The sequence below is a fragment of the Coenobita brevimanus genome, chromosome 12 (assembly GCF_032717465.1).
Source record: "Coenobita brevimanus isolate Jiangsu-jjx chromosome 12, ASM3271746v2, whole genome shotgun sequence".
NCBI lineage: Eukaryota > Metazoa > Arthropoda > Malacostraca > Decapoda > Coenobitidae > Coenobita > Coenobita brevimanus.
Window position 1 is genome coordinate 2,613,022 of NC_136965.1, and position 14,961 is coordinate 2,627,982.

Genomic DNA, 14,961 nt, shown 5'->3' on the forward strand with positions numbered 1-14,961 from the left:
TGCTATGGATACTGTAAGTTTGGCAGAGTTCGATACAGGCATAATTTTTGCAGTCTTAAAGAAAGCCAAAGGAGAGACAGCCTTGATATAAACTCATCCCCCCCCCACTCATAATGTTGACTGATTTTGTTGACTGTATGGTTGTGTTTGTTTCATTTTGTTCATATTATTTAAGTGCGATGTCATTTCTTCATAATGACACTTGGATGCAGAAGGTGAGAAGTTGAACATTTGGGGTAGGGTTGCAAGAAGCAGACTGAAAAAGACCTGGGATGAGGTCATAGAGAGTGAACTCAGGGATAAGGGATTGAATAGGTAGGCTGCCAAAAATCGAGCAGCATGGAGAGCTGCCATTAGGTGACCAAGGCCGGCGCATGAAAGCATGTTGGAGCCTTATAAACAATGCAGAATGATGAATGTCCATTGAAATTGTAACATTTTCTTTCTTTCTTTGTGGATTCTACAATATCTCATCTGATCATTTAGGGGTGAATAAGAACTGAGATGATGATGTTGATGGTGGAAGAATTTTACCTCTTTGTGGAGTGATGTGTTTGTTGATAAGGTACAACATTTCAGTTCTGGCCCAACCCTATTTCTGGTTCATATTAATGATCTCTTATCTGTCACTCGCAATCCCGTTCACTCATATGCAGATGACTCAACACTACATAGTTCATTCACACTCAGACATCCATTTAGAAAGTCTAATATCTCTACCTCTCAACTCAGTACAGCCATCTCCATAAATCAAGATCTAGCTACAATCAGTGAATGGGGACAAAACAACCTTGTCTCTTTTAATGCTAGTAAAACTAAATATATACAGTTTACTAATAAACAGATATTGCCAGATTCGTACATTACCTTCAGTGCTACTAATATTCCCATCTCCAAATGTATTGAAATTCTTGGTGTCTCACTCAACAGTGCCCTCAGCTGGACCTCTCATGTCAGATCACTTGCTAAAACTGCCTCAAAGAAACTTGGATTATTGGATAGAGTCCGTAACTTCTTCGCCGATGAGCAGTTAGCTATAATTTATAAGAGTCATGTGCGCTCTCAGCTTGAGTATTGCTCACCCTTGTGGAATGGTTGTGGAGAGGTTGCATTAAGACAACTAGACAAAATTCAGAATAAAGCTGTTAGAATCATTAACAACTCTGCCATTACATATAAACTACCTCCCCTGCAAGTAAGAAGGAATGTTGCCTCCCTTGCATTATTTTACAGATATTTTTTTGGCAAATGTTCAGACGAAGTTGCGTCCATGGTGCCACCTCTCCATGCCTTCCCTCGTGCTACACGGACATCTGGTAGAGCTCATGACTGGAATGTCACTCAACCATATTGCAGAACTTCTGCCTGTCAGAATTCTTTCATTCCCCGAACTGCATCTCTCTGGAACTCGCTTCCTCAGAGTTGTTTTCCTCCAAATTTCAACCCACAACTGTTCAAGTCTAACTGTTACAGATATTTTATGAACGGAGGACACCAGTAATCTGGTGTATGGATTATTTTTTTTTTCCCCATTTGTTTTTCCTTCCTCCGTTATGTTATTTAAAAAAAAAAAAAAAATGTTTGAAGAATTCACAGCACTGATATCAGCACACAAGTGATAATGATGATGATATAACACAGATGATATTGATGATGATTATGTTTTAAAGCAGTTTTGTCTCATGTATTTTTTTATACTTTCAGATCCAAGACACCACCTCCTCTCCAACACTGAGTCGACTACTGGCATCTGGAGTAAACAAAACTGGTTCCATCAGTGCTGGTCGCATCCCAGAGGAGACAGCTGGACCTAATGTAGATAACTTGTGCCAAGAGATGAATGATCTCATGCATGATTATGAAATTGTCTCTCGAATCTCAACTCTTGTGTCGTCTCTCAGAGGAACTTATGATGTGAGTGCCATAGGATAAGTACAGGGAACATTATTTTCATCAGACACACAGGAATGTATGTGTCAGAATCTGATCATTATTCGTTGTTATATTTACTGAAAAAATTTATTGTTCATGCACATTTAAGAAAAAGTACTTTTTCCTGAACAGTGTACGATGTACCTGTTATAAAAAAGTAACAGTACCGAGTGCAGACCAGTTCCTAATGCAGATTTTGTCCAAGTTCAGTAAGAAAAATAGGATCATTTAGAATTCTTATATATACTGTTGGAACACTGAACTCATTATCAAAGTCATATAGTCCAAGAGTCACCATCAAAGGGCTGGACCATTATCAAAGAGTGGCAACTCTGGCCAGATATACAGTTGTACTTAAGCTCTTTCAGCGTCTTCCAAGAGAAGGCTGATGAGCTGCAATGATGGCACAGAATTGTGCTTCTGGAGACTACGGATTCATTCATATATTCTGCTAGAGGGTATGCAACCATTCTGGCCTGTCAGCCCCTCTTACTCACCAGAGGCAGTCACTGAAAACATTCTTATTCCACATGCACACACCACCCCAACATGCAACAAAAATACTGCCCTCAGACAGTGATGAGTCAAGTGTAGCTTTTGTAAACACTGGCTTTATTGCTCTGCCTCATACATGAAAGTGTAAACTAAGTTAAGATCTTTTGAATATTGAAGTCATGCTCATTTCAGATGAATTATTGCCTGAATATTTGTTCCTTAACCCTTAAACCTCAGGGGATTATTTAGCTGTTTTATTTTGGTTAGTATCCGATGACTTTACATGCCATTGGGCAACCTTCTGAGCTGTGAGTGTTAAGGAACTACATATCTCAGATTAATCCTTAAACGTTTGAGAATAATTTTTGTAGCTTACTCAGGCTAACACCAAATTATTGTGCTCCCCACTGGGAAATATCCAGAGATCTGAGGGTTATGAGTGTCATGGTACTACATTTGCTTCATTGGTTGTTTCTTCCTCAGGGTTTGACAATAGAACACCTGCAGCATGTATCAGGGACCATCCAGCGAGCACTCCACATACGTGATGAACAGATGGCGTGGGTGGATGCTTGCTGCCTTCAGTTTACTGTTAAGAACAAGGAGGGTCGAGAGAAGGAGACTTTCACCTTCCAAACCAACAATCCAGTTATTAAGAAGGATTGGATTGTGGGTCAGTAAATACATGCCAACTTATTTGAAATTTTCCCAAGTCTTATTTATTTTAATCTTAAGCATCTGCATAATCAGTTGACACATTTATTAAATACAGTTTAATACAAGAATAAAAATAAACACACTTCACTTTGTGAATTTCTAAAATTCAATATTTATGTTATCTGGGGAGTGACAGTCTTGCCCTTTTCAGTTAATAATGTGGTTTCATACCATGCATTCTCCCCTTGAGCAGCCAGAAGGGCTAATATGGAACTGTATTGTATTTTGTGTGGAATTTTTGGCTTGTGAGGTAGTGTCAAGAATTGAGAAGGTTGGATTTATGAAAGAATGTGTGTCCAAGTTTGTTTGGCACTGTAGTGGTAGTTCTCATGTATTGCTCTTTCGTATATCCCTCCCACCTCATTTATGAGTGGGAAAGAGGGTTGGGGTGATAGATGAAGGATGGGCAAGCATACTTTCTTTGGCAATGCATGATCTAAAAGCCTCCAGTCCCTCTTGGGGTTCAAACCCACACACATCAGGGTCACAAGTAGACCTCAACCATTATTATAGTGTGCTGTATCTTATAGGTGAATTAGGTGTGGGGCAGTGGTGGTGGTGATGAAAATGATGATGGTGGTAATTGTTATATGTATGTGTTTAATTTCCAGAGCTGAGATTAGCACAGCTTGCTCTGGACATCTCCAACTCACCGGCCTGGGATGTGCCAGAACAGGAGAAGCGACCATCAACAAAAATGCCACTCTTTGTCAAATCCCTTCCAGTCTTTTCTTCCCCTCACGACACAGAGGTAAATATTATGTACTTGCTTCCTTGCGACATTCAGGTAAATTTATACACTCAAGCTCATAACACAGATGTATATTTTTAGGTTTCTTCCAGCATAAATAAATTTACATAAATTTTCCCACGACACAAGTAATTTAGTACTTGTTCTTGTAATCCCTTCACTAACCACATTTGGTAGACTGCGAGCTTAGTGAAATATGCAAAAATTAAGGATGTACCAGTGTCTTGATATCATAGTCCAGACCTGGTGGGTCCATGTTAAGCCAGAACTGATGTATCTTCACAGTAAATACAATTTCACTATATGGGTATTATTTTGTTGACTTGAACACTAAATACCTATACAACTGACTGAATCAGTTACAAACAAAGGCACTCCAACACCAAATATCAATATGCCCTTTCCTACCTTACACTCAAAAAAAGCCTTTCTCATTAATTTTATACTTATACTTGAAGCACTAGGTGTGAGCATGACATCTCCAGTACAGAAAGTGGTTTTCGTTGAACCTTTCAGATCAGTTGCCCATCAGAACCCACAAAACACTCGAGTTGGTGTCCAATGTCAGGCCTATGCAGACTGCCCACTACTGTACAATGCATACAGACATTTATATCCTGGCTGTAGGCTCTATATTGATAGTATCTGTAACCAGTTTTTTATTTTGACATGTCTGTATTTTCCTTTTTCTCACAGGTTAAATGTGGGTGCTGCTACACAATGACAATGCCCCGGCCCAGTCGAATCTCTGGCACCAGCCGTCACCATACGTACCTGTGGTTGTGTTCCACTGATGGTGTGTCATCTCATCTGACAATCTACCTCATGCAGCAGGTACATGTACACTCTCATTCTCCTTTCTAGATTCTGTCTCTCGTTTGGGCCGGAATTAGTGTTAAGATGATAAAGTTGGTGGTGATGATAACACTCTTTGCTGTCTGGTGATCTAGCCAAAAAATATCAGCTGGAATAACAGCCTTACTGTATGCCTGAGGGTTCAGCTCTCCCGTAGGTAAATGAGGGTTCTTGACCCTGTATTTTAATACTTCTGAGGACATAGGTGTATTTTTGATATTATTCTTGATATCCCTGATGATTTTATTCACCTTGGGATAAGCTTTTTGAACTGGAGAGATTAGTTATGTCCTTCATTAACCCCTTGGCAGCAAAGCCTCTCCCTAAGCTGAATAAAAAGATCCGTTGGTTGCGAAATTAGTTTTAAAAACACAACCTGCACCATGCCATGGCAAGGACTCTAGTTCAACCCTGATGAGATGCCATCTACCACAAGGAGAGCCAGATCCTTACTCATTGTATGTACTGTACCAGTAGGATGGCTTCACAGAAACAGTTGCGTACATGTGATTGACAGGTCTGCTCAGTCGGGCAGACTGGGATTAAGTAATAACAACAACTTTGGAGTAAGGGGTAACTTGTCCCAGTGCCCCAGAGGAGGTAATGTGAGATTGGCTGTTACCGTAGAATGCTCTGCACAGATGGTGGTCAGTTCTGAAATAGCTGAATTGTAAAACGGTTACAGAGCAAGCTTATTTTTATATAATACAAGTTTTTCATCCGTTCAGTTGATCATTGTGAGGTTGTATGTATATGGTAGGTCTTTATTTTATTTATGTATTATTATTGATTTTTAAAAAATTAATTGCACACCTCAGGCATTCTGATAGTCCTTAGATAATTAATGATGGTTTGGCTCTGACTTTTTTTCATTATTAGCAAATCAAGTTTCCCTCTACATTATGCAATCTTTTCATGCATTCAGGTTGGTCTGCGTGAGGTAGTGCGTGTTGACCTGGTAGAGGTGTGCGTGACATCACTTCAACACGTCCCTGGCATCACCACAGCCACTGATGACCCCACCCTCCGCTCACACACCATCTGGATGGGCACACACTCTCATAGGTAAGTACAGTAGTAGTAGTAGTAGTAGTAATACAGCAGTAGTACTTGTTGCAACGCCATGCTCATCTGGATGTGAATGCAGTGGACTGCAGGCCAAAGCTGATTGTCTCTTGCAGTCCACCAACTGTCCTTTGGGAGACAGGGAGGGAACTGAGAGATGTTTGTTGCATAACCAGGCAGTGGATCTTTCAGTCACTCACCATCCACTCACTTGATGTCGTGCTTCATTGTTTGTCCCTCCTTCCTCTTATGTCTTTCTTTCTTTCCACTGCCTTCTGCCTATGGGTAACTTTACACTGCCTCTTCTGTCTTCTTTTCCTTCATTCTTTCCCCTTCCTTCTGCCAATGAGTGACTCAACACTGAGTGACAAGCCAAATGGTTTCCTGTACACCAGGAAACCATTTGCTACGCTGGGTGGTAACCATATAACCAAATTATTGCACCAGGTGGTTTAGTGGGTAATTAAGGCACTCCAATCGAATTGAGCCTATGTAGGTTTATATCCAAGGGGTGGTTTGGGTTTATTGCTCACATAATGCCACTCAGGGATGAGTGAGGCTGGTCACTCTCATCTTCAATGTCAGGACCAACTTGCCTCACCCTGGGCTCCTCCGTTCCTCATGGGGCAACATAGGATTGGATGATGGATGGATGGATCTGCCAGTTATTTCAGTGTCACCATATGAAGGCATCCCTCCCATGTACCTCTCATATGTAATATTAAGGTTAACAGGAATAATATATTCTTATGAATATATGTGTAATTTAACTTATCCCATTCTGTATTTGATACACAAAATTTCTCTTCATGGAATAGGAAATTTATTTATTTTTATTAAACACATAAAAAGCTGCAAATTTGTACCAAGCCATTTTATAATAACAATGTTGGCCTGATCCTTTTGGGAAGTGGAACAGTCAGGAAGGTTATGGTAGACCAGTACTATAGTTGTGTAAAAGAGCTATTGACTACAACTATACATCAGTTTATTAGAACAGTATATTTTTCCTTATCTGTTAATTTTTTGCCATTCACACACAGGCTGGTAGTATACAGTGGAGTGGATCCAGAGAAACAGACAGAGTTGGGCTCCACCACAGTTCCATCAAGTATTACGACTATAAAGTACCACTGTGATCAGGTAGAGTAAAGAAAACATTTTATTTCCATCATCATCAGGATCATCATCTTCATCATGTTCATTATTCTTTATGTAGTTCCCATTGTCGCCATTATCATTATCATCTTCGTGTTCATCCTCACCTCCACCTGTATTGTCATCATCAACAGAATAATCAGCATCATCTGTTTTCATTTTTCATAGTACTGCATTCACAGATAGAGCTAATTTATAAATTTGAGGTCCCCCTGCTCTCATATACCATGCTGTTGTATAAAGTTTTGGCTGTACACTAATCTCCACTGATGATTTACAGGTATATGTGGGATTAAGCAATGGATGTGTACAAGTATATCGTCGGGGGTCTGATGGGGCATGGCAACTGCGAGAGCCCCTTAGCATCCACCTAGGCTCACAGTCAGTCACTGCACTTCTCCCCATTAACACCCATGTTTATGCAGCGTGTGGGGATAATGTCCATGTGCTGGACTGCTTCACTGCCGAAGTAACCGTAAGTAAACAGAGATGGATACTTTGTGCTTAGTTAAGATTATATGTGACTTAGTACATCTCCTCTTTCTTTTATTTCCTTTAAGTATGTGAATGATGGTAAATTGTGACTGTCAGGGAACGAATGAGCAGCTTATTTATTTTTTTATTTTTTATTTTTTTTCTCTCTCTCTATTCAAAGACCTGTTCAATAGCCATTTCAGGTGCTGTTGACAAGTTCAAAAAATTTTCCACTTCTTGAAAGGGAAAGTCATGAGTGCTGAATATTGGCATCCTGTTTCTTTTGGAGATGTTATGTGTAGTATTAAATGTGAATACTTTGAAAGGAGCAAAAGACTTGAGTTTTTCTTGAATGATGAATAGAAATAGTGGCATTGTGTGTTTTAGCTGAAGTTCATATGCATAAAGTTTGGAGACATGAAAACTTATCAGATAATTGCATATATGTCTTGTGAAAATTATGCATACATTCATTATCTAATCCAGTGTTGCTGCATGATGGGCATAGGAGCCCAGGGCTAGGCAAGTTTGTCCTGGCATGTAAGATGAGAGTGACCAGCCTCTCTCTTCCCTGTGTGGCATTATGTGAGCAATAAACCTCAGCCACCTCTTGGATATAAGCCTGTACTGGCTGAATCTGATTGCAGTGCCTACATTGCCCACTAAACCACCAGGCACAATAATTTGGGTATGTGATTACCATACTGCGTAGAAAATGGTTTCGTGGTGTAAAGGGAACCATTTGGCATGTCACTCAGTGTAGAGTCTCCTGTAGACAATAGAAAGAGGAAAGAATGGAAGAAAGAAAAACAGAAGAGGAAGGAAGGAAAGAAGGAGGTAAGAGAGCAAAAAGGGCAGGCACCCGAGAGCAGCACTACATCGAGTGAGTGGATGGTGAGTGCCCCTACCAATCACTAAAACAGTGATGATTTATATTCAGCAAAATCTGCCAGTTTATAATTATTGTATTGTGTCCTTCAGTGCTGTAATAGAGACAGGTTTTGTTTTTTATTCAGTATAGGTCACCATTTTTTTAGTGGGATGATGAAGAGTATGTTTAAATAATTAACAGTGGTACACTTCCCTAATCTCATTTTTTTTCCTCAACAGAAGAAATTTTCGGTCCACCATGAAGGGACTGGGGGAGTACAACTTATGGCGCACTCTGGCATTGGGCTGTGGATCGCTCAGCAGAACACATCAACAATATGCCTGTATCACACCGAGACCTTCCGCCATCTACAGGACATCAATATTGCATCTAATGTGAATCGTGTGCTTGGGGAAAGAGGAATTGCAGCCTGTAGTATTAATGTGACAGCTCTCTTGGCTTCAAGGGGACTTCTTTGGGTTGGAACAAATGTTGGAGTTGCACTGACCATTCCACTGCCACGTTTGGAGGGTGTACCAATTATAAGTGGACGTGCAAACATCAGTTATCATGCTCATAAAGGACCCATCAGTTTTCTCCTGACTCTCCAGCCTCATGCAAGACCACAGGCATCACTCCCTGAGCTAAGACCTGGCTCACGACCATCCTTGCAAGATGGAACTGGCCACCCGCAACAACAGGATGCTAGAAGCCATGGCAGTGATGAGCTTCGAAGTTTCATGGCAACTCCAACACAAGTCTCTCGTTTGGAAAAGCAACAGAGTGATGGTAGCTTGGTTCCTCCCAGACGCATACCTCGCTTGCGCCAACAGTTGAGTTCCCCCGTAATACTCCGACGCAAGACACGAGACACACAACAACATGTCCGCCGCCTGTCTAAAACATTGCCAAGGGGATTAGGACTTGGGACCTTGGCTGGGAGTCAGGAGTGTGATGTGTATGGACTGTATGGGGATTTGCTTAATGTTCATGAGTATGAGGATGAGCCATTGGTTATTGGTGAGGGGCATTTACTCTCCCGATATGACTCTTTGCGCCGCAGTGATCCGGAGTTAGCTGTACCCTCTCAGATTAGCACTCTGGATCGTCGTGTGAGGCTAAAAGCATCGAGACCACGTTCATTGGATCTTTCTACTTGGTCAATGGACTCGCGGGCCTCTTCCGCTTGTACAACTTCATCGGGGTCGGAAGATGGTAATGGGAGTTGTATGAGCAGTGTGATTTCGAGTAACACATCAACTGGTCAGACTGATACATCGTCTGTGCCAGCCCAAAATACCACTAGCAGGTCAAATATGCCAGGCCGTCGTAAGGAAAATGATCAGTCAAGAACTTTGATGACAATAATGGGAGGCCGAGGATACCTTAATCTCAAGCAGTCACAGGAAGCTCGGTCAGCTGTCAGCAATGATAAAGATGCATTTATTGTTGTGTGGGAAATGAAGCTTTAATAATCTGTCATCACATCAAGTTTAGTATGTGAAGTGGTTCAATGCAACTTTAAGTGAAACAGGTTTAAGCAGGCATGCTTTCTGTTCATGATTTGAGGTGTTAAAAGCACAATAAATACTAATTTCTGAGTTCAAAACAAGTTTATTATGAATGATGAGGAACATTAAGTGAAAAGGTTTTATCAGCAGCTTAATTATGAAACAACTTTAAATGAAGACCACTTGTAGTGTCACCCTGAATTACTTACAAGAAGAATCCTCACACAGTCAGACCTGATACAAACCCACTAAGTACAGCTGGGTCCAGTCCCTAGTGGATTCTTAGGGCTATATTGTAATTGGCATAGGAGGCTTTGCAGGGTCTTTGCTGTGATTTAATTTTAATATTGCTTCTTTTGTGTAATGGGTTAGGGTACCCATAGAATACCAGTATGTTCTCCAAGAGTGTACATCTGAGGGTTGGTTGGAGTTTATTGCTCTCATATTGCCGCTCAGAGCAAGTGACTGGCCGTTCTTGCCTTAAATGTTGGGACTGACTAGCCTAGCCCCAGGTTTTTACACTCCTGATGAGGCACATTACTGAGCCAATCCACGTCAGTACCAGAAATATATAATTAACCTAAACAAGGATACTGAGGTGTGATAAACATAATAACTCATTAAAAAACCGTATTGTGAAGCCTCCGTTGTCAACAAGAATACAGCCCTCAGTGTTCATGACATACGTAGGTATTCATTTTGCCCCTTGTTTGTATGTAGTCTCTGTGCAATTGTGATATGTCCATATTTTATGTCCTTATTTATGCTGAATAATGTATCATACCTATTCAGACAAAATGTGTAGTGGATAGAACACCCCAGTCGTAATGACATCCTTGCATAGGTTTGATTCCTAAGAGGTGACTGGGGGCATTTTGATAATGCAATGCCATCATGGGAAGTAGGCTGGTCATCTACCCTTAAATGTACTGGACTGTAATAGCCTAGCTTTAGGCCCCTACACCTCAAAGAGGGTAATATGGGATTGGCTGTTACCCATTACTCATCGTGTGAACATACCTGCCATTTAAACAGTGGTAACTGGTTCAGCCCTTAAACAGTGACCCCTTCAACCCAAGGATTTGGTTCTTGATGCTGCCACATGATTTGATTTAACTTAGAAGGATCTCCCACAATCACTGGATGAATGAAGGCCATATCTATCCCCTCCAGTTGAAAAAGTCTCTCCTTACCTGAACAACATGGTCTGAAAATAACAAGAATGAAATGAAACATACATCACCAAAGTCAACCCAAGCATGTATTTTTCAGTCTATTTTTGCTTATTCCAATTGATTTTATTCAGATTAGGGGAGACTTTTTGCACTGGAGGGGTAGATAGGGCATTCATTAACCCTTTTGTTTCAGTGGGGGTTCTCTTGAGCCAAATAAAGTAGTCTGATGTTAGCTAAAACAAAATTAATAATATGTTATTGGACTGAAGTGATTAATGAAAAAAAGTACATTTAACTTTGAGAGAATCTGTACTATCATGATCAAGAGCTTGTCAATACGTCCCTGCCAGCTGTCGTGATGGAAGGTGGAATGTTGAAATCTTTTTATGTGTATTATTATGAAGCACACAGCAACAAAGAATGGATTGAAAGAACACCCTCTGATGTTCGTGGAGGAATTAGAAATATGGAAAGCAGGACACGATACTAGCAGGGGATTGTTGGCAAACTTCTGCTTGTGGCTGAACATTTACCACATTTGTGTTATAATCCCCCCCTGGCAGTTTCATGTTTAGTCAGTAATGGTTTTATCTAGCCACATTATACAAAATTTTGTCAGTGTATTATATAAATGTTTATTTCATTATTGCTATATATGTAAATTATCTATACAGTAAGAGTATATTATCGCAAGATGTTCAATTGTAAATACCAGATGATGGCTATTTTAAATACATTATTTTGGTCTACAGCAGGCCAGAGATAATATATACATATATATATTTTTTCTATTCCAAACTGCAGAGGCATTAACTCATATGAATCTAGAACCATGTAACTTATGGAAAATATATTTAAATGTGGGTATGCTGTATATATCTGTATCATTTTGGTGCCTGGTGGTGTAGTAGTTAGAGTGCCCCACACAGAGTGATGACCATGCATTGGTTCAATCCCTAGAGATGACTTGGGGGCTTTACAATCAAGTATTGCCACTAAGAGAAGGAGGCCAGTCACATACAGTACTATTTCTACTGAACCACAGTAGTCTAGCCTTGGTTCTGTACACCTTGAAGTGGGGTTAAATGGGAGAGGCTGTTACTTTTTTCTTTTTCTTAGCAATTAGTGACAAGCCAAATGGTTTCCTGTAACTCCAGGCAACCATTTATTATGCCTGTTAACTGTACAACCAGATGACTCCCAGTGATTTAGTGAGTTAAGATGCTCCAACAGGATGCAGCCTGAATGAGTTGGCATCTGAGGGTTGGCTGGAGTTTATTGCTCACGCAATGCCACTAAGGGGCAAATGAGGCTGGTCAACCTGCCAGAAGTATCAGAACTCAGTAGACTAGCCCTGGGCCCCAACACTCCTTTTGGGGTAAAAAGGGATTGAATGATAGATGGATTGACGGATGGCTTAACAGCTGGTAAAAAGTACCTTTTTATGGAGAAGAGATGTCAGGGAAAGGAAATATATACTGTACAGTATATAACAACATGGTAGTCTGTAAATGGTTCTCCATTAGAAACTCACATGACAGTGTCTTGTGTGCTCCAGGGATGGCTCAGTCCGCTAGTTTAAGCTTAAATGCAGCGATGGGAGTAGGAAATAAACAAAAGAGGCAAAGTAGACTCTAATAATGCTGACTGAGTCATCTCTGCAACACATGACATCGCATGGAGGAGTGGAAGAGGACAGAGGCACCTCCAAGTAATGTCACTAATATAGAAGGTCATTCTACTGATTAGTTTTACTATAAGACTCAAGGTAGTAGTAATAATTGTTGCCCCATATTCATCTGAAATATGAATCCAGTGGACTGCAGGCTTAAGTTCCTCGTGTCCTGCAATCCACCATCCTCATTTCAGGGGCATAGGGAGGGGAGCTGAGGGATGTTTGTGTAGCCAAGCAAAGGAGCCAGTCGGCTATCTCTATACCACCTCTTGAAGACGCCCCTCTCCAGCACCTGACACAAGGTAAATGTACTTGTTACATCAACAAGTAAGTCAACAAACATTTTGCAAGCTGGATAAAGCTGTGTGGAGGTAGAAAGAATAAACCCTTTTTTTTTTTTATATATAGAGATGAAGGAATCAAAGGCTAATTGATCCCTTGACTCTGATGATGTATTTTTCATCTTAATCAAGTTACCACCAGAGAATTTTCATAGCCTCCATGCCTATCTGCTTGACTGCCAACCTTCAGGGCTGTTGGCCAGGCAGGCAGGCTGAGTGACAGGCAGGAAGAGTGGCAAGCGAGCAGGAAGCCAACAGGTAGCAGGTGGCAGACGAGGAAGGCTGATAGGCAGTAAGGCAGGCAGGTAGGCTGATAGGCAGGCAGACTGGTCGGCTGGCAGGTATGGTGGCAGGCAAGCAGACAGCTTGCCAAGATGTAGGCAGGCAGGCAGGTAAGTGGAAGCCAGAGTGCCAAGCAGGCAGTCAGGGTAAGCGGCAGACAGACTACCAGGTAGGCAGGTACGGTAGGTGGCATAGACAGGCCGGCAGACAAGGGAAGGAAGGCAGGGTAGGTGGCAGGCAGGCAGGAGGGCAGATTTCTCTTCAAGCTGTTCTCTGTCCTGTAATTATACATAAAACGGGCAAGAATTAGCCAGACTAAAATATATACAGCCTTGATTAACCCCTTCAGTACGAGACGTCTTTGCTAAGCTGAATAAACCCGTCAGGAGGCGGCTGGGATAAAATATATATAATACGTCCTTGGTGTGAAGAGGTGAAGGGCTTTAAAAACACTAATAATGAATAAAGGCAATAAATGAACATTATTATACACTGATATATTTATTCCATCGGTATCAGTGGAGAGAGAGAGAGAGAGAGAGAGTTCCTGGTGCTCCGATTACAAACTATTCTAATCTAATGCTATATTTCGGGTCATTCAACCAAGTACAACTACCGGAGATAAATAATATGAACTAATTCATTCGTCAAAGTACATTGATGAGACTAAAACGACATTTGACGGGCCTGTCTGGTGGACTGCCAACCTTCAGGACTGTTGGTCAGGCAGGCAGGCTGAGTGACAGGCAGGAAGAGTGGCAAGCGAGCAGGAAGCCAACAGGTAGCAGCTGGCAGACGAGGAAGGCTGATAGGCAGTAAGGCAGGCAGGTAGGCTGATAGGCAGGCGGAATGGTAGGGAGACTGGTCAGCTTGCTAAGATGTAGGCAGGCAGGCAGTCAGGGTGAATGACAGGCAGACTACCAGGCAGGCAGGCAATTGGAAGGCAAACTGCCAAGCGCGGAGTCAGGGTAAGCGGAAGACACTACCAGGCAGGAAAGCAGGATGGGTGCCGTTTAGACAGGTCGGCAGGCAAGGAAGGCAGGGTAGGTGGCAGGCAGACTGCCTGGTAGAGGCAGTCTGCCTGCGCAATAATTAGCCAGAATAAATATTATAGAGGCTTGATTTAACACCTTCAGTAAGGAGGCGGCTGGGATGGTACGTCTTCGAACGCGAAGCGCGAAGGGACAGAGGCCTCGCCGTACCAAGTAAAAAAGTCATCCTACTCCGTTTAAATTGCCTATTTAAGTCAATATTATGCTATATTTCGGGTCATTCATTAATAAGTACAACTAATGTAAATAAATAATGTAGCTAATTGAGTCGTCAAGTACATTTTATGGACTAAAACGCCATTTTACGGGCATCGACCCTCCCAGTTGGAGCGTTCAAGGATTTCAAGCGGCGGGTTCGTCGAGTTGCAAACAGCACAACATAAGGCCCCTTCCCTGAAAGAACTCCTGACGTGTTGTGACGTCACGGATTCCCGGGATTCCCCCCTTCATTCCCCCGACCCTCACGCACAACCCAACTTAATTGACGAGCGTTTTAATATTGCGACAATGTCAAACTCCATCATTTTTGTCAGATTTGACACTCCGGTTATGCGATTGCTTTCCTAGAACACCGTGGGATATAATAATTATTAAAATAATACATAGA

General features: G+C 41.6%; 1 protein-coding gene across 1 annotated transcript in view; it reads left to right on the forward strand.

Moving 5' to 3' along the window:
- The window catches only part of LOC145413699 (uncharacterized), a 28,921-nt gene extending 17,059 nt beyond the window's left edge, over positions 1–11,862 (forward strand). Inside the window, exons 9-16 of the mRNA XM_080283354.1 lie at positions 1,705–1,914; positions 2,911–3,100; positions 3,756–3,895; positions 4,592–4,729; positions 5,676–5,815; positions 6,859–6,958; positions 7,254–7,448; positions 8,558–11,862. Of these exons, the coding sequence (XP_080139480.1) occupies positions 1,705–1,914; positions 2,911–3,100; positions 3,756–3,895; positions 4,592–4,729; positions 5,676–5,815; positions 6,859–6,958; positions 7,254–7,448; positions 8,558–9,790 (2,346 nt within the window). The 3' untranslated portion in view covers positions 9,791–11,862. The remainder of the gene's footprint in view (positions 1–1,704; positions 1,915–2,910; positions 3,101–3,755; positions 3,896–4,591; positions 4,730–5,675; positions 5,816–6,858; positions 6,959–7,253; positions 7,449–8,557) is intronic.
- Positions 11,863–14,961: the final 3,099 nt, after the last annotated feature.